The 16614-nt window shown below is 54.7% G+C and overlaps 1 protein-coding gene across 3 annotated transcripts in view; it reads left to right on the plus strand.

Moving 5' to 3' along the window:
• The first annotated feature begins 313 nt into the window (after positions 1–313).
• B4GALT5 (beta-1,4-galactosyltransferase 5) overlaps positions 314–16614 on the plus strand; it is a 37065-nt gene continuing 20764 nt past the window's right edge. The window contains exon 1 of one of the 3 annotated variants that reach the window (XM_054081514.1): positions 314–499. In XM_054081514.1, coding sequence (XP_053937489.1) covers positions 373–499 — 127 coding nt within the window. In that variant the 5' untranslated portion in view covers positions 314–372. Of the gene's footprint in view, positions 500–4462; positions 4680–4948; positions 5073–16614 lie in introns of those variants that run through there. The other 2 variants (XM_054081513.1, XM_054081515.1) reach the window with 2 other exon arrangements.

Consider the following 16614-nt stretch of genomic DNA (forward strand, 5'->3'; position numbering starts at 1 on the left):
TCAGCAGTGCCCCAGTCCATGCCCAGTGCCTCAGGACCACCGCCGGTGGCCACTCTGTGCCCAGGAGCCCCGACACCACCGACGGTGCCCCCGGGTCAGCGCTTAGTGTCCTGGTCCACCGGCACCGCCCGGTCCATGCTGAGTGCCCGGTCCATGGCCGGTGTCCCTGGATCCCCCGCACAGCCCGGTCCTTGCCTGTTCCCGGTCCCTGCCCGCCCCCGTTCCCCGCCGGTGCCCGCGGTGCCGCAGCGCCGCTGCCGGCCCCGGCCCGGTCCCGCCCCCGCCCCGCCCCGTTCCTGCGGCGCTGGGCGCGGGCGGCGCCTCCCGCCGGGCTCGGCGCATGTGAGCGGCGGCGGCGGCGGCGGATCGGCCATGCGGTGGCCCCGCGGCCCCCGGGGCGCCTGGCGGCTGCTGCCCCGGCGCTCGCTGCTGGCCGCGCTCTTCCTCTTCTCGCTCTCCTCCTCCTTCCTCTACTTCGTCTATGTGGCGCCGGGCATCGGTAAGCGGCGGCCCGAGGCCCGGGCTGCGCGGCGGGGCACGGCGGCTCCGCTGCAAACGCTGAGTAATCCGGGGGCTGCGGCATCCCCGGCGGCCGCGGCTCGGGGGGCGCGGGGGGATGCGCGGCCGGACCGCGGGGCGGGGCGGGGCGGGCGGGACCGGTGCCCGTTCGGAGCCCGCGGGGGCGGGGGTGCCGGTGCCCCGGCGCTTACCGGTGCCCGTTCGTGCCCTGCAGATGCGGGAGTGCCGGTTCCCTGTGGGGCGGGACGGGCTGGGCTGGCCCCGTCCCCGCAGATGCGGGGGTCCCGGTGCCTTGGCTGTGTCCCGGTGTCCCGGCTGTCCCGGTGCCCATTCGTGCCCCGCAGATGCGGGGGTGCCGGTTCCCTGTGGGGTGGGGCGGGCTGGGCTGTCCCGGTCCCCGCAGATCTCGGGGTACCGGTCCCGCGGCGGGGTGGGGCGGGATGGGCCGTCCCGGTGCCCACTCGTGCCCCGCACACGCGGGGGTACCGGTGCCCCAGCTCTTCCCGGTGCGCGTTCGTGCCCCGTAGGTGCGGGGTACCGGTGCCCCAGCTGTTCCCGGTGCCCGTTTGTGTCCCGCAGGTGCAGGGATACGGGTTTTGCAGCAGGGTGGGATGGGGTGGGCTGTGTCCGGTGCCCACTCGTGCTTCACACACGCAGGGGTACCGGTGCCCGTTGGGGCGGGAGCGTGTGGGCTGTCCCGGTGCCCGCTGGTGCCCTGTAGGTGCTGGAGTGCCGGTGCCCCGGCTGGTCCCGGTGCCCACTCATGCCTCGCACACACAGGGGTACCGGTGCCTGTTGGGGCGAAGGGTATGGGCTGTCCCGTGCCCACTCGTGCCCTGCAGATGTCGGGGTACCAGTGCTCTGCGGGGTGGGAGGCTGTGGGCTCTCCCACTCGTGCCCCATAGGTGTGGGGGTGCCGGTGCCCCAGCTGTTCCCGGTGCCCACTCATGCTTCGCGCAGGCGGCGGTGCCGGTGCCTGGGGCGGGAGGGGTTGGGTTGTTCCCAGTCCCCGCACGCGTGGGTGCCGGTGCCTGCTGCGGGACTGGTGGGGCTGGAGTGGGGAGCAGGGAGCCGGCTGCCTGCGGGACTGCTTGGGAGTTTGTTGTGAAGAGGTGGAGCGTTGTCCAAGTGTTTGCGGTCTAAACTCCCACTCTGTCGGAAATTCTACTCTTTTTGTCAAGTGGGAAGATGAGAAGTGTGTATTTTAGAAGGAGACCGTGGTCGTTCTCTCTTCTTTCCTGTAGTGTGCTTCCTGGGTGGAAAGTGCCCCTGCCTATGGCACAAGGGTTGGAACTGGATGATCTTCAAGGTCCCTTCCAGCCCAAACCATTCTGTGATTCTATGATTCTATGAGTAGCTGTTTGCCAAAATGGCCAGTGAATGGTGCTGGTGGGGCTGTGTGCCCATCTCGGCAAGATAGGGGAGAGCTCGTGCCTCAGAAAGCAGCTGCTCTCTTTGTATGGTGGATCTCATTTCTGCCAGGAGCCAAGACTCACTGTTTGGCCTTCGTCTGAACTTTTACTTCAATTAAGTTTTATAAAAGCAATCTTACTAAAGAAATCTTATGAGTAGGAGTTTCCCCTTGGAATGTCATTGGTGTGGCTAGTGCAACATCCCTAGCTTGGACATCCCGGGGTGACCTGTGAGTGCTTTTCAAGGTGACTTCTCTGGGGTTTATTTACAGCTTGTGTCCCAGGGCTGCTGCTGGGCTTTGGGAGCCTTTTGCAGGGCTAGATGGGGGTTGGTTGGTATGTGAAGCTCTGCTCGTGGGGCTCATGTCCTGGGCACAGCTCAAGTGAGGACACTCATCCTGGGCTTCCCCACCATGCTTCTTCCTTGCTTGATGGCCCAGGGCATTGCTGTCCTGACAGGCTGGCCTCGGAGCTGCTGAGCTGTATTCTTGCATCCGTTGGAGGATGGTTTCACACTGGTGCTGTCCGCTGGAGGATGGTTTCACACTGGTGCTAACGGGTGGTGCAGCCACCGCCTGTTCTCTTGATAAACACAGCCTGACTCGCCCTGTTCACATGCTGCCATAGGCTTGGTAGTTGTTTTATTAAATGCATCCTGCAGCCCTGTGCAGGGGATGTATTCTTCAGGAGCCATAGTGTGGCTGCGGATAGGCTTCCCTGCAACCACAGGGACTAGCTGAGCAGTTTCAGAAAGAAACTTCTCTTGTAAGGATGATTTTGTATCTTTTTTAGAGTCCTCTCATTCATTTTGTGCTGTTTCTATGTGGTCACCAGTCCTGGAGATGCTGGAGATGCTGTAGGGCATAAAATGCTGTTTAAAACCAGCTCTGTGCCCAGAGACCTTTCCCTAAATGGCCCTCGGATAATTCTGTCACATCCCACCCTGTGTTTTCACTGTCTGTGATGCTGGCAGAGAGGGGAAGGTGGTCCCGTCTTCACCGGTGCATGGATGTCAGTGGTGTTCTGAGTCATCTCCCCACAGAGTGGTAAAAGATCTGCTTGCTTTATTGTTGGGTTTTTTTAATTCCTCTTTCAGCCAAAAATGTTCCATCATAAAAACCCCACCCAATATTCTCAGGGCAGATTGGTTTGTCCTCCTGACACTTGGAGGAAGATTGTTGTCAGGCCGGAGTGGTAAGGAGAAGCGTGGAAGAAAAGGAGTGAGACAGGACACAAACTGAGCCAAGGATTTTAATAGATTGACTGGTGTGTGATAGAGAGATGCCATCAGCGGGGTGTTCTGGGGGCCTCTGGCCACCCACCGCCGCTTTGGTGCAGTGGGGTAGGTTTGGGCTGGTTTTCTCAGGCCATTGAAGGGCCTGGAGAAGGCTGCTCTAAAACTGTCCATAGCAGGATGTGTTGGGAAAGAGGATGAAGAAAAACTTGCAGCTCATCAGCTATAGCATGGGAAGCGGAGTGATTCATCCGTTCCTTATCATAGCTCAATTAAAAAGGAAAAGGAAAAACCTAAAGAAATGGAACCTGAAGCTGTAAGTGAGCTTGAACCACCTGGAGCCTGGACCTGCAAGGGCTTCCATCTGCTGGGTGCTGCTGGCTGCCGGGAAGGGTCTGCAGCAAACCTCTGCTTCTGGGGGTTGGCAGCCAGTCGTGTCGGGGCTGGAGGCAGCCTACCCTGCCTGGGCAGCATCAGTCCCTCCAGGCTGGGAATCCGGGCATCCCAGTGGTAGAGTGTGCTGTCACCGTGGCAGAGGACAGAGCTGGGCTGAGCCTGTCCCAAGCCGCTGGTTGGAGAATGAAAAAAATTCATTGGTGTTGCTGAGGCTTGTTGTGTTCAAGCAGTTGTGCGTCAGTGCCAGAAGAAAACTGGGACAGTTGCGCTTCTGGGTGCTGTCTCAGCGCATTGGTGTGGAGCTGGCACGCTTGCCTGCTTCCTTGCTGGCTGGGAAATCTGGATAACTCCTCCTGGTGCCCTTTGGGGATTGGGGTCCAGCTTGGATTCGAGGTTGCCTGCCCCAGGGCTGGCCTGTCACCCAGCCAGCCATTGTGTTTGGCTCCTTGCAGACCAGGTAATGCCAGTGTCTCGGTCTGCTCAAGACGGAAAGGCAGGAAGAAATTGATGTTTACTGTCAGCAAATCACCACACTTGGTACCCATAAGGAGCCCAGAGCTTTTGAGGCTTATGTTTGCATTGTGCCTAGTTGATGCAGTGCCTGGGGTAGGTCCTCGCTTCTGTCCTTCACCAAGGTTTCCTCCTACAGAACGGGAGTTTTCTTGGGGCCTCAGATTTGTGCTGAGTGATCCAATGTAAACAGCCGGCAATGCCACCTCCCCGGCGCTCGCATCCAATCCTTGTGTGTCCTCCCCAAACATCACCCTAACAGTTTATGTCCTTGGGTTCCTGAAGCCACCTTGGAAAGTAAATTGCCAGAGACCCAGCTGATGGCACAAATACATGAGGCTCCACGTTTATTTGATGCTGTTCCCCAGCGCCTGCTCGCTTTTGTCACTGCGTGGCTGGGGTTATTATGTGGGTCTGTCTCATCGTGGCCATTGTGCGCTGGATAAGGCGGCTGATTGTTCTGCTCCGCGGTGAGCTGGGGCCGAGGCACGGCGGGGCTGGTGGAGATGCAGGGGCTGGTGGAGATGCAGCGGCTGGAGGCTCCAGGAGATGCACTCATGTGTTCACGGGTCCGCGCTGCCCTCCAGGGAAGCCCTGCGAGGCAGTAGGTATGAGGCAGTGCTTGTACGGGCGGGGAGGTTGCTTTGCTCGCTGCCCTGCTCAAAGGTCTTGTGAGTGGCATCAGCAGGGTAAGGGCTGTGAGGCAGATTGTGCTTTAATTATGTGCAATTGCAGTGCCCTCGTCTTTGGAATAAACAGAGCTTGGCATGGAGTGAACTATTTTGTCCTTTTCCGGAATCCAGTGTGTGCCTCGCCAGGTTTTTTTGCAAGGCTCATTCCCGGCACTGAGGCGCTCTCCTTCCCAGGATAACCACCCTGTGTGCCTTTCACTTCTCCAGAGGTGATGTGCACAAATGGGCTTGCCAGTTATCCTGGCAGTGCCTGGACGCTGGTGCTGGAGCAATGGGCCTCCTTGGAGCTAGGCTACAGTCACTGGAAAGGTCTTGTCTTGCTGTTTTTGTGTTCTTTTAACAGGGTTTGGGAAATGGAAGGAGTTCCTTCCTGCAGCTGAAAACAGTAATGCTTTTACGAGTTGCTTGCACTGCAAGTTGCCGTTTGATCTTGGTGACTCTCTGCAACATCAGGAATTTCTCGAGCCTTAGACTTGGTCCTCATGGAGAGGGTAGTTGCGGCGTGGCTGGGTGAGGGAGTTCAGGGGCCTTCCTCGGTGCTCCTGGCTTTTCCCTTGTTGTCTCTCCAGGTGTTGGAGCCTTTTTTTTTTTTATTGTTTTGAACTTAGATATGCACAGGAGTCGGTTGGATCTGATGTAGGAAAATAATGCAGAGAATTTAAATTATTGGATGAAAGATTGTTACCTTTGAGAGAGCTGTAATTCACCCTGGCTCTACTTCCTCAAAACTTATCAGGAATTGCTCCCAACCGGTTGTACAGGGCACAAGGTAGCAATGTTAGCCATCAATTACATTTATGGCGCAAGAACATGGCTTTGATAGGCAGGAGCGCTGTGGAACGCTATTCCTCCCTGCTGCATTTTGGTGGGCAGCAGAGCAGTGCTGTGGAGACCAACAGGTTCCTTTGTACGGCGTGTTTGTTGCTTTGGTCTCTCACAAGGATCTTACGTGGCCAAATGTGGCCCATCCAGTTTGGTTATTTAATGCATCAGCCTGGCAAATCTTAGCACAGAGGAGTTCCGAGGGTGAAAATGGCAAAAGGTTTTGCTGTTGCCGGCTTGCCCCACACTGCAGGGACCGCAGCACTGTGGGAAGTGGTTGAGTTGCTGTTGGTGGTGAGCAACAGAAGAACAGTGCTGGCTGTGGTCCCATGAGGGGGGTTGGCACTGTGGGGACACAGAGCTGGTGAGTCTGGGTGAGGGAGTGGGTAGCTGCTGCTTTTGCCACCTGTGCACCTCTCATGGGGATTTTGGCAGGAGAGGCCTGATGAGACTCCGTGACTGGTGGAAAGAGGCAGAAGAGGGATGGCAGGGCAGAGTTCCGAGCAAGGGGGTCAGGGGACACCAGCTGTGGCGGGGTGCTGGTGCCCACCTCGTCTGAGAAGCACACGCGTGAGGTGCGGTGGCTTTGGCTCAGCTGAGCTGCAGCTGGGTGCTGGTGCCCTTTTGGATTTGCCGGTGGCTTGCTGGGTGGCTGGACACTGCTTGAGCAGGGACAGACGATGAAGGTGCAGCTTGGAATAACAAAATGAGGATTGTGCTGTTGTAGCCGTGGCTTTCATCTCCTAGGTCTTCCCCTGCAGTGCAAGGGAGCGTGGTACCTTACTACAAAACATCGCAGCACTGCCCTGCTTTGCCCTCCTCTCCTGAAAAGGTCTGCCAAGCAGCGTTTCACAACCTAAGGAAGGAATGGCTCAGGCCTCCAGCATATCGCACTGAGGTTTTTGCAGTCATTGGATCCAACAGTGACTGGGAGTGGTAAGAAATCCTGGAGTACTCCTTGATACAAGAATTTGAGTTCAGGACCTCCAGTTCTGCACGTGGAAGGAAACTGGTGGCGGCTGTGGGAAATGATTCCTTTGATAGCACTGCTTTCTTCTAGTGCATCAGTCTCCTAAAATGCACCTGCAGGCAGGAGAGTGTCTGCAGCCCTGCTTGCACGGAGCTGCTCCTGTGCCAGTGCATCCGAGGCGCTGGTGGTGTGGAGCATTGGTTGGAGACCACCTTTTGGTCAAGGCTTTATACAAATTAAAAGGTTTCTTTGAGGGCAGGTTAATTACTAGGTTTTCTTTGCCTGTAAGCACGCTTGCTGTCTGTCAGGCACGTCTGGTTTGGGTTATTTTGCTGGTGGCTCTCTGGGTGTTGCAACTGCAGAGAGTACGTGAGGAGTTCACGTTTCATCTGTCTCTGGAAGGCCTGGCTTGTGGAAGCTGATCAGCAGTCACTGTTCATTCCTGCAAGATAAACGCTTCAAAACTTCAACGATCTACAACAGACCAAATCTTAAAGCAAAATTATTAGTGTTGTCAGCCCGGACTTCCAGGACACCTGATCTCCATGGGGTTGGGAAGCTGTGGAAGGCCAGGGCTTCAGCCCTGAACCTGAAGTTCAGTCACTTCAGGTGGCCGCCGGCTCGGGTGGAGATAAGGGCTGTGACGCTGCTGCTTTGTTTCCTGAGCTGACTGTCTGCCTCTTTTCCAGGTGGACTCATTAATTGCATTAACTCGGGCAGCATCTGCTCTGCAGGGTACAATGAACACCCTGGGGACCACTGCAGGGAATGGAGATGAGCAGTGTGGGGAGCCCTGTGTTTGTGCTTGTTCCTATTTGAATGCTGATGCTGTTGGTGGATTTGAGTATCCAAGCAGTCCACGGAGTCTTTAAGTGCTTAATTTTATTGAAACTTTTGGGGAACCTCACAAGGGTGGCACTGGTGACCCTCAACTGGTGGTGTTGGCTGGAGCCTAAGTCCTGTTGGCCGCGTAAGGCTCTGCAGAGCCCTCTCCTTCCTTGTGACAGCACCAAGGGATGAATAGTCTGGAAGAGAAACTGATACACAGCTATACAGAGCAAGAAAAGCTTTCCCTGAGCAGCTTTATTTTTAAAGCATCACTGTTACAGTAAAATGTGTGTCTACTTTGACAAAACCTTTGCCGAGTTATTTTAGGAAGGTTTGTTTTCATACTGGCTTTTCCTTCTCCTTTGCATTTGGACTGTTCTGACCATGGCTTTGTCTGACAGCATTTTGAACGTGCATTAGGATGGTCAGCGTGTGTTTCAAGGTTTTCTAGCACTTGCTCTGAATTCTGTGGGTATCAGTCCTGTTTCAAGAGGTGGAGCAGTAAATTTACAGTAGACTGTGCTGTTGAAATGCAAAACAAAACAAAAAAAAAGCCTAAATCAGAAATTTTTGAGGTGTTTATGGGTGTTTGTTTGGAGAACGTGAAATTGAGAACATTAAAAATGCCAGGGCTTTCAGCATTATTCCAGAGCTGCTATTATTTTGAAAGGAAAGGTAGATGGAAAAGCTGAGGGGTGATGTCAGTGCCCGGCAGGAAAACCGCTCTTGGCCATCCTCATCTGCTACTTGGAAGGGTCCCAGGGGTGACGAAGGGACAGCATGTGTGATCCCTGTCCCAGTGGGATGTGGAGTGTGATGGGCAGGGCTATGGTGCCCTTTTTCCATTACGAAAGGAATTTTCTGAGGCGTGCTGATCTTGTCCCATCCCAAAGTGAAGGAGCTGGCAGTTGTCCCTGCGGGCAGGCAGGTTTTGGGGAAACCTTCTGCTCTGTAGTGATTGTGGGTATTTTGTATAAACTCATAAGCTTTATTTCACCTTATTGGACACTATGTTTTTTCCAAGGCCTGTAAATACTGCTTCACGGGTGCCAAAAGCTCATTTTGAACTCTGGGCTTGCTCCTGACTACGCGGGGGAGGCAAGAGGGGGCTAGTACTTGCTTGGGTTGGGCTTTAGCTGGAAGCGTGTGGCCACATGTGTGACTTCCTACAGCTCATTTTTCTGGGTTTTTGGTTTTGAGACACAAAGCCAATGGGCTCTTCCCTTTGCAAGCCTGTGGTTGTGTGTGACATCCCCAGGCGGACACAAACCCCTGCAGAGTCCTTGCGCTGCACTGGCTCTCATCCCAGGGCCTCTCTGAAGTTGCTGTCGGGGCGCCTGCCATCCCCCCTTGCAGCACAGCGCACCCCAAGCCGGAGCACCCGTCCCCCCAGCTCTTGTTGCAGGGGAGAGGCTGCTTCCAGGGATGTGGGTTGAAATAGCACTATGGGTTTTTTCTCTGGGTCGTGCCTCAGTTTCCCTGCTTGGTGGGAGCTTGCTGCCTTCAAAAACTGGTCTTTTCCTGCCCTGATGAGCGGGTGTATGCTTACTTTGGCCGTGTGCTCCCAGCCCGCTGCAGGAGGGCTGTGTGTGAGACGGCACCTGCAAAGCCGTTCCCTCTCTGTGCCTTTCGAATCCGAAAGGTAAAGGTTGGGAAATATTTCTGTGTGGAGGACGCCGCTGCATGCAGAGTGGAAGGAGGCAAATACAAGCAAAATACCTCACTCCACTGCTGCAGGCTGTCCTGTGGTGTAAGCAATCTTTGTCCAGTGTGTGTTTGCATATCTAGGGAATTTTATGGCAAAGTAACTGATTTTACTTGAATGCATTCATCGCTGCACAAGTGATCAAAGGACTCTCCTGAATCCCGGCACCACCTTAGTCACCTCCTTTGCTTTGGAGAGGCTGCGCTGAAATGTTAAATATGCTGATGTGCTGCCAAAAGGCTCCTGTGCAGGGATCGGAGGTCTGTGATGCCTGCGACGGGGGAGCACATGCTTTTAATTTATGGTGTCTCCCCTCAGCAGCAGGTTGGAAGAGGCTGTGTCTTAAGCAAGGATTTTAGATGGAAAGTGGTGAAGATGGCTACGTGAATGCTAATGTTTACGGAGCACCTCTAATAAAATGTACAAAGTGTACAGATTAAAAGAGGAAAGCAAACACTGCACTGCTGCACTGCACCAGGTAGTCAAGTGCTAACTGATTTATCTTTTTTTTTTTTTGTTTGGTTGGTTTTTTTTATTCCACTTACCTGGCAGATAAAGGAAAGCATTTCAGCCCCGTTTCTGCCTTCCATCCGCTCTGCGTCAGTAGCTGGGCAGGAGGCTGCAGGCTGTGGCATAGGAGCCCTGGGCACGTTGCACAACAGCTGCTCTTGCTAAAATACCCAAGAATGTGACGGCAGCGTGGCTGGGGGGGACTGTGTGGGGTGGGAGGCAAAGGGGAGAAGCTGCTGGGAGTCATCAAGTGATGCACGGACCACAGATAAGTAAACCAGCTACAGCGGCTGTATTCCACGACAGGAAAAGCCCTGAGCTGTCATAGCTTGGAACTAGTGCGGGCCATGCCTAGAGCGTGTGGTGTTTTCTGTACTAGGGCTGCAGCAACCTGCTTCCAGAGAGAAAATACTGGATATTACATTCCTATCAGCAAACGTGGGGTTCCCTTGGGGCTGGGGACCCCGTGGAGGGGTGCAGGGTGGTCCCCCGCCGCAGCAGCCCTGCGAGCACAGCCAGCTGCTGTAGGAGTGTGAAATGCTTCCACACACGCAGCTTGCTTTTATTCTGCAGTCATATTTTTTTTCCCCTCAGTGTTTTTCCAACTCATGTCTTGCTGCCAGAGTCCATATTAATAATGCATGACTTTTTTTTTTTTTATGGTGCTTCCTTCCCAGCGTCCCTTTCAGCTGCTGAGTCAGAGAAGATTGTTATAGCAGCAACCTCTGAAGCGGTGAAATGCCCCTGCAATGCTCAACTGCTGTCATTTATCATCCTGGCTCCTCTGCGGGCAGCCCTTTCCCTTGCCCGGCTCGGGGTGAGGATACCAATGCCAAAAGGCTGATTCCTGCTATGCCAGCCGGTGACTGGCAAGCTCTGCTCTGCTGAGCCTCCCTGGTTAGTATGTGATTAAAGCAGGTATTGCCTCTGTTGACTGCTTTTTTCTGGGGTTTGAAATCCTGTGAAGTTTTTTTTCCTGATCTGCCAGAGACTGTGCTTTGGAGTTGTGCCCAAGCTCTTTTTTTTTTTTTTTTTGGTCATTCTTACTAATTCTTAAATTATTTTTTATTCTCTTCCTCCCTGCACTCCCCCTGAGGTCTGTGCCTGGGCTTTTTAAGGTAATTGAGATGACAGAAGCCACATAACGTGTTAACATGGTTAAATTAACTCAAAAGCCTTCCAGTGGCTGTTGAAACGTTCCTGACTGCTGCGGGAAGCCTCCTGCCTCTGGCTGGGATCAGCCTTGGGGAGAGGGGTGTCCCCACCTTCTGCATCCGAAACAGAAATAGGGAGCAAGAGTGCTTTTCAGGGAATTTGCCTAATGACTCGAATAATAAATATGCTGTAATCTCAGGAGAAGATCTCTCCTGTCCCACATCCTAGTGTGATCTTTGTTTGGTTGGAAGCAGCTGCAGGGGGAATCGCTGGTGGGCAGCGAGATCACACGCCCTCAGGATGGGAAAGAGCATCCTTTGGACTGGGAAATGCCTCCTCATAGTCTTCCTTAGCTTGGTGTTGTGCACTTTGAAAGACTCCCCTGTAAATTTATACAGGTATTCCAGAGCTAATCAGGAGAGGAGCGTGGCTCACCTCAGCAAGCAGGGTTTCTTTTTGCCAGACTTCCCAACTGCTGTGTTCCCCTGTGTCCTGCTGCTGGCGGTGGCACCAACGTGTGTGCACTCGTGCTGGTGTGTGCTGGGGACTGTGGAGGGGCACCGGAGAAGGGAAGTGGTGCTGCTTTTCTCTGTCACAGCTGGCGAGAGCAGCCGGACAGCAGCGCTGCCCCTTGGGAGCAGGGTGTGCGTGCCAGGCTGACCCTGGCTGCTCACTTTGGTCTCTTCCAGAGCCCCTGTCTGACGGGAAGTAGTTGTCCTTATGCGATGTGCTTCCCACTCGGCACCCAGGCCTTTCTGCTAAGGCTTTCTGACTGCTGTGCTACTCATTCCTTCCTCCCGAGGAAGGGGAAGCACTACTGATGTGTGAAATTCCCCCAAAGCTGCAGCGCATCCTCCTTCCACGCTGCTGCCTGGCTCCCGTGCTCCGGGTCAGTGATTTCTCCTGCCATGGATGTTTTTAGGGCTTTGCTGGCTGTTGGATGCCCGCTGCCCTGGCAGCAGGGCAAGCCCGGAGGGTCATCCTACCTGTGCCCTCCAGCAGGGAGGGGGCAAGCTCTTTCGGTGGGTGGCTTTTGCCCTTTATGGGAGGAAGTTTGCATAAGGATCTCAAACTTCTGTTCCTTGAATCCATATGGGCTTACTGGGGTGGCAATGGCAAGAGATGTGCTTTCTTGCTACGGTCGCCAGCTGCCCCAGTGCTTCTGCCTGCCTGGGATGTGCCCCGAGGAGCACCTTCCCACTGCGGGGAGCCCTGCTTGCCTGGCAGCGCGATGCAATGCCACCCACAACTAGTGAGACAAGCGACTTGCTTCTCTGCTAACAAGATTTAGGTGGATTATGCTATGTATTTAATCAAGGGCTAAGCTCATTGCCTTATTTGAAATGGATGAAAGCCCTTGAAAATGCTGGCCTGGAGACCAGCTATTGAGCAAGAATATTACTCGGATGTGTTTCTGTGTGGCAAGCCTTGTGGTTCATCAGGCAGGTTTCAGACTGCAGCAGTGACCAAATGCAAAACCAGATGGGAAAAGTTTGAAGTGATGAGGAGATAGGAACATGCAAATGTTGTTAGTTATTCAGCATCCTGGAAGATTTGGGCTAAAAAGGCTTCCTTTTCTAGGATTCAGTTTGCAAATACATTTCCAAATCTATAAAACTTCATGCTAGCAGGTAAGGGGGATATTCTGGTGTTTGGCAGTCAGGCTTTCACCTTCTAGAAAAGCAGCTGTGGCTTTTTTGTGAGCTTGCTAGGCTCTGCAGGCCAGATGCTCCAGCATTTTCAGAGGAAGCCCCACACCCCTGCCATGGCCAACAGCAGCGTTGAAGCTCACAAGGGATTTGTATCCCCTTGTTCCAGTCCCCGAAGCAGCGTTGCCCTGGGACCCTGCAGGACTTTGGCTGTGGCAGCAGAAGAACTCCTGCTGGTTGCAGAGGAATAAAGCAGACAATGCTCCTTGCTGCTCTTTTATCCTGGAAGCCTTTAGTCCTTGCTCTGGCCCTTGCTGTGCTGGGGGCACGCTGTGTGGTGGGAGCAGCAAGAACGGCTCTCCCCCTTTTCTGGGCAGCAGGTTGACGGCCGTGGGGCTCCCGTGGAGCTCAGCGTGTGCAGGTGCTGCCCTGCCTGTGGGTGAGGAGGTGCCTGGCCCCTGCCCGCACCCAGGCTGGGAGGGGGCCGGGGGGCAGATGTGGCAGCAGACCCGCACGGGGTTTATTTCTGCATGCCTGCTAAGGTGGAAGGAAGGAAGTGTTGCTGTAAGCAGTGAGGCCAGTTTAAAATGACTTCCAGTAAAGAGGTGTTGCGCTTGCCGGGGTCTGCTTGGAGTGGTAGAGCAAGGGTGCATGGCCATCTCTTTCTTGCAGGGTTGGTGTTTTTTGCGGTGAGAGGTGTGTTGGTGCTCACAGGTGCACTGTCAGTGTGCTGCGAGCACACTCTGCGCCACTTTACCTGCACGCAATGAGCTTTCCTAACTTTGCCAAGCAAGCTGTTGAAAATACACCGGCTATTCGGATCGCTTCTCTTTTTAAGAAAAGAGAAACTTATTCCAGTAACCATCTTGTGTCTTGCTGCTATTGACGTAAAGAGGGTGGCCACAGCTCACGGCTCTCTTGCTCTGTGAACATGACTGTCGGCAGCTGCCTCCAGAACAGAAAATACCACAACTAATGGTTTGTCTGGAGGACAACTTCTGCTTTCGGTTGAACCAACCTGTGCAGTTCTCACGCAGCAGCAGGTGCCAGCGCTCACAGCAACATCACTGCTCCTTCCCTTTTACTTAAAGCAGCATTGGGGTTTCACAAACTTCTCTTCTTATGTTTTCACCTCACCGTGTGCTGCGGTGGAAAAAACAGTAAATGCAGGGAGATAAATTCAGCTGCATCCTGCCTATGCCACAAGTGTGGGGGTCCCTTGCCCTGGTTGCTTCTTCTCTCCTGGATGTGGCCTGAGCTCTCGTGTAGGGCTGCCAATGCTTCTTGTGTGACAGCCAGGTTCAGCATGTTCCCATGTTTAATTTATTGCTAATCAAACCTGCAAATGTGGCTTTGCCTCAGTCTTCCTCCAGCCCAAGCCCATTATGTGTCCTTCTGCCCGAACTTGTGTTAGTAATTACAGGCGAGAATTGGTCAAGCATCCTTTTGCATTTCAGAGTCCTCATCAGTCTTGCTAGCTTTAATCTTCCCGTCAGCGCCGGCTTTCTGGTGTCTTGGGTTGTATCAAATGGTCTTACAATTTCTAGTCCACAGCAGTGGGGTGTCTGCTGGTACCTGGCCCTGGTAGGCAGCTCCAGGGTTGTTTGTTGTGTGCATTGGGTTGGGAAGGGCCTCAGGGCAAGAGCAGATGGGCGGGAGCTGTGCTGGGGGGTGCTTCAGGGTGCTCTAGGTTAACCCTGCTTTCACATAATTAAAAAAGAAAAAACACCAGTCAACACAGTAATTGTCTCATTTGCTGCTGCGCTGCAGAAAGCCGATAGCAACGCAGGGCTCAACAGTGGGTGCTGACGCCAACCCTTTCCCCCCCAGTGCCCTCCCCCAGCTGCCATCCCCTGCCCTGCCTCAGACTGGATCTGCCATGTCCCCAGGCTGTGCTGAGGGCACGGGAGGTGCCTGGTTGCGGCCAAGGTTCCTGGTGTCACTTGCGTTTGATAGGTACCAAAACTCAGTGGGTGGAGGCTCCCGTGCCGGGCTTGTGTCCTTTTCCATGCTGGTATGGCAGGAGGCTCTTGGAGTGGGCGCTGGGGGAGCTGCCCTGCCAGCTCTCCTCCTGAGCCCACACGAGGGCTAAAAGCCAGCCCTGATGGGAGAGGGTAACTGCTCCAGCCAGGGAAGGGCTGTACTAGCAGAAGAGCAACTTGTATGAACCTGTACTAAGTTTCTCTGCTGCTCCTCACCTTTGCATGTGGGGCAGAGGCTGGCTTGGAAGTGTGTCGGTGCCCCCCAAACAGCAGGATGCTGCTGCCGAGGAGCATCGAGACTTTGTAGGGCAGTGTCTGCGGAATGCTGCCAAGGGCTTGGCCGCATGGAGGATGGGGGAGCAGAGGAGGAGGAGGAGGGTAGTGTTTCGCTGTAATACCTTGGAGAAGAAAACATGACCTGGACAAATCGAGTAACTTCGGTGGATAAATTGGTGTAATCCAGAATCTCGTTATCCGGCACGGAGGGAAAGGGCTGGTGCCTTGGCCAGCAGGAGGAGGCCGATGGGCTGCTGTGCTGCTGCGGCGTGGTGCGTGCTTGGTGGGGTGGAGGGACTGGTGTGGGCAGGGGCCGTGGGACACCAGCCCCTATCGGCCTCGGGGCTGCCTTGGAGGGGTCCTGCCCTCAGTGCCTGCCCAGCCCCTTACTGCAGCCCTCTCTAACCCGGGAATGTCTGCAATAGCCAACTCTGCCCCTTTGAAGTGAGAGGGATGTTTGCAGAGGGGAAACAGGAGATTGTTAAGCCCCTGCTGAGGCCGCCTTTGCTTCCAGCTGTACTGCACGGGTCTCTCCCAGTGTCTGGCGAGGCCGTGCCATGCTGCCCCGTGCTCGTCCTGACCCTGAGGCTGCCAGGAGCTGCTCTGGTCCATTTTCATCAGATGCACATGAAGATACACGGTGTTTTGGTGAATGTTTTTAGGGTGCAAAGGAATCTTGCTGTCTCCAAGACCTCACAGTGTGCTTGGTGCACTTGTGAGTTCTAACAATGGTGCACTAACAATGTGGGAATCGGTGACAGAGGGTGCTCTTAAGTGGGAGCTGGACGTGAGAGGGGACAGTGATTGGAGACTGACGCCTTTGGGCTCTGTGTGCAGTCACCGGGAGTTGCTCCGGTAAGGGCAGGGAAGCCCATGCTGGGATCACCACAGCTCCAGCAGAGCACAGGGACATTCCGAGGCGGGAAGCCCGGGGTGTCCCACGTGGGGCTGGGGAGGGCTGCTCAGCCTGGGGAACACTGACCTCTCGTTCGCAGCGTGTTTCTTTTCCAAGGTAGCCGAATGTCTGACTCTTGTTTGCAGAGCTTGACTTCTGGGCGCAGGCAAGCTGGAACTGATTAGTTTGATATTTGTGTTAATTCTTTTTTCTCCTCCCTACCCTGTTGCTCCTATCGATGAGTGAGAGGTCAGATCCCTCGGTAGCCAACACACAACCCTAAAAAACTTCAGCTGCTGCTGTGTGTGTGAGGAACTTAAAGGTGTTTCTGTGGGGGAATGGAATGGAGGGAGGTGATGTTTGCTATTCCGTCATGTGCCCCCACGTGTGCTCACCCCTATCCAGGCCTGTGAGATGGGAGCGATGTAGGAGAACTGTGGCTTGGAGGTACCTAAGCAATTGCAGAGCTGCCACACAGATGAGGGCCGGTGACTCGGGGCCGGAAAAGGCAGCGCTGGCTGCCTCCTGCCCACGGCGGGACAAGCAGGGCAGCGTGTGCCCGGGGGGGCAGCCAGGCGCCGTGCCCAGCGCCCCCTCCGCACAGTCTGCTCGTGGGCTCCTTGTACCGCCAAACCTGCACCTTTTCCCCTGTTTGTCTAAACCCGACAAAACCTGATGGGAGTCTGGGGGCCACAAGCTTCGTGGCCCTCGCCATCATCCATGTCCTCGTTGCCCTGTGGTGGATCCTGAACCTTGGTTACAGCTCAGGGCTGTGGACACTCTTACCCTTTGCTGAGCTCACTCATTTCTGCTTATCTGGAATTAATATGTAACTTAATGGCAGCACATTAGGCACAAATCTACGAGCGTCGTGCTTGCGGTGAAGGGCGGTGCAAATCTGGTTTCTGATGCCAGGAGACTTTATTCCCCCTGCTTTCTGTGATAAGTTTTAGGGCTTTCTTATGACCGGCGCTGGGGAGGCAGTGCTGTCAGTAGCTGTTTGTCATGACCGGGCAGGGGGGGACGAGTCAGCTGAAGGAGGGAGATCCTGAACCATGG

Source organism: Cuculus canorus, chromosome 16 (assembly GCF_017976375.1).
Source record: "Cuculus canorus isolate bCucCan1 chromosome 16, bCucCan1.pri, whole genome shotgun sequence".
NCBI lineage: Eukaryota > Metazoa > Chordata > Aves > Cuculiformes > Cuculidae > Cuculus > Cuculus canorus.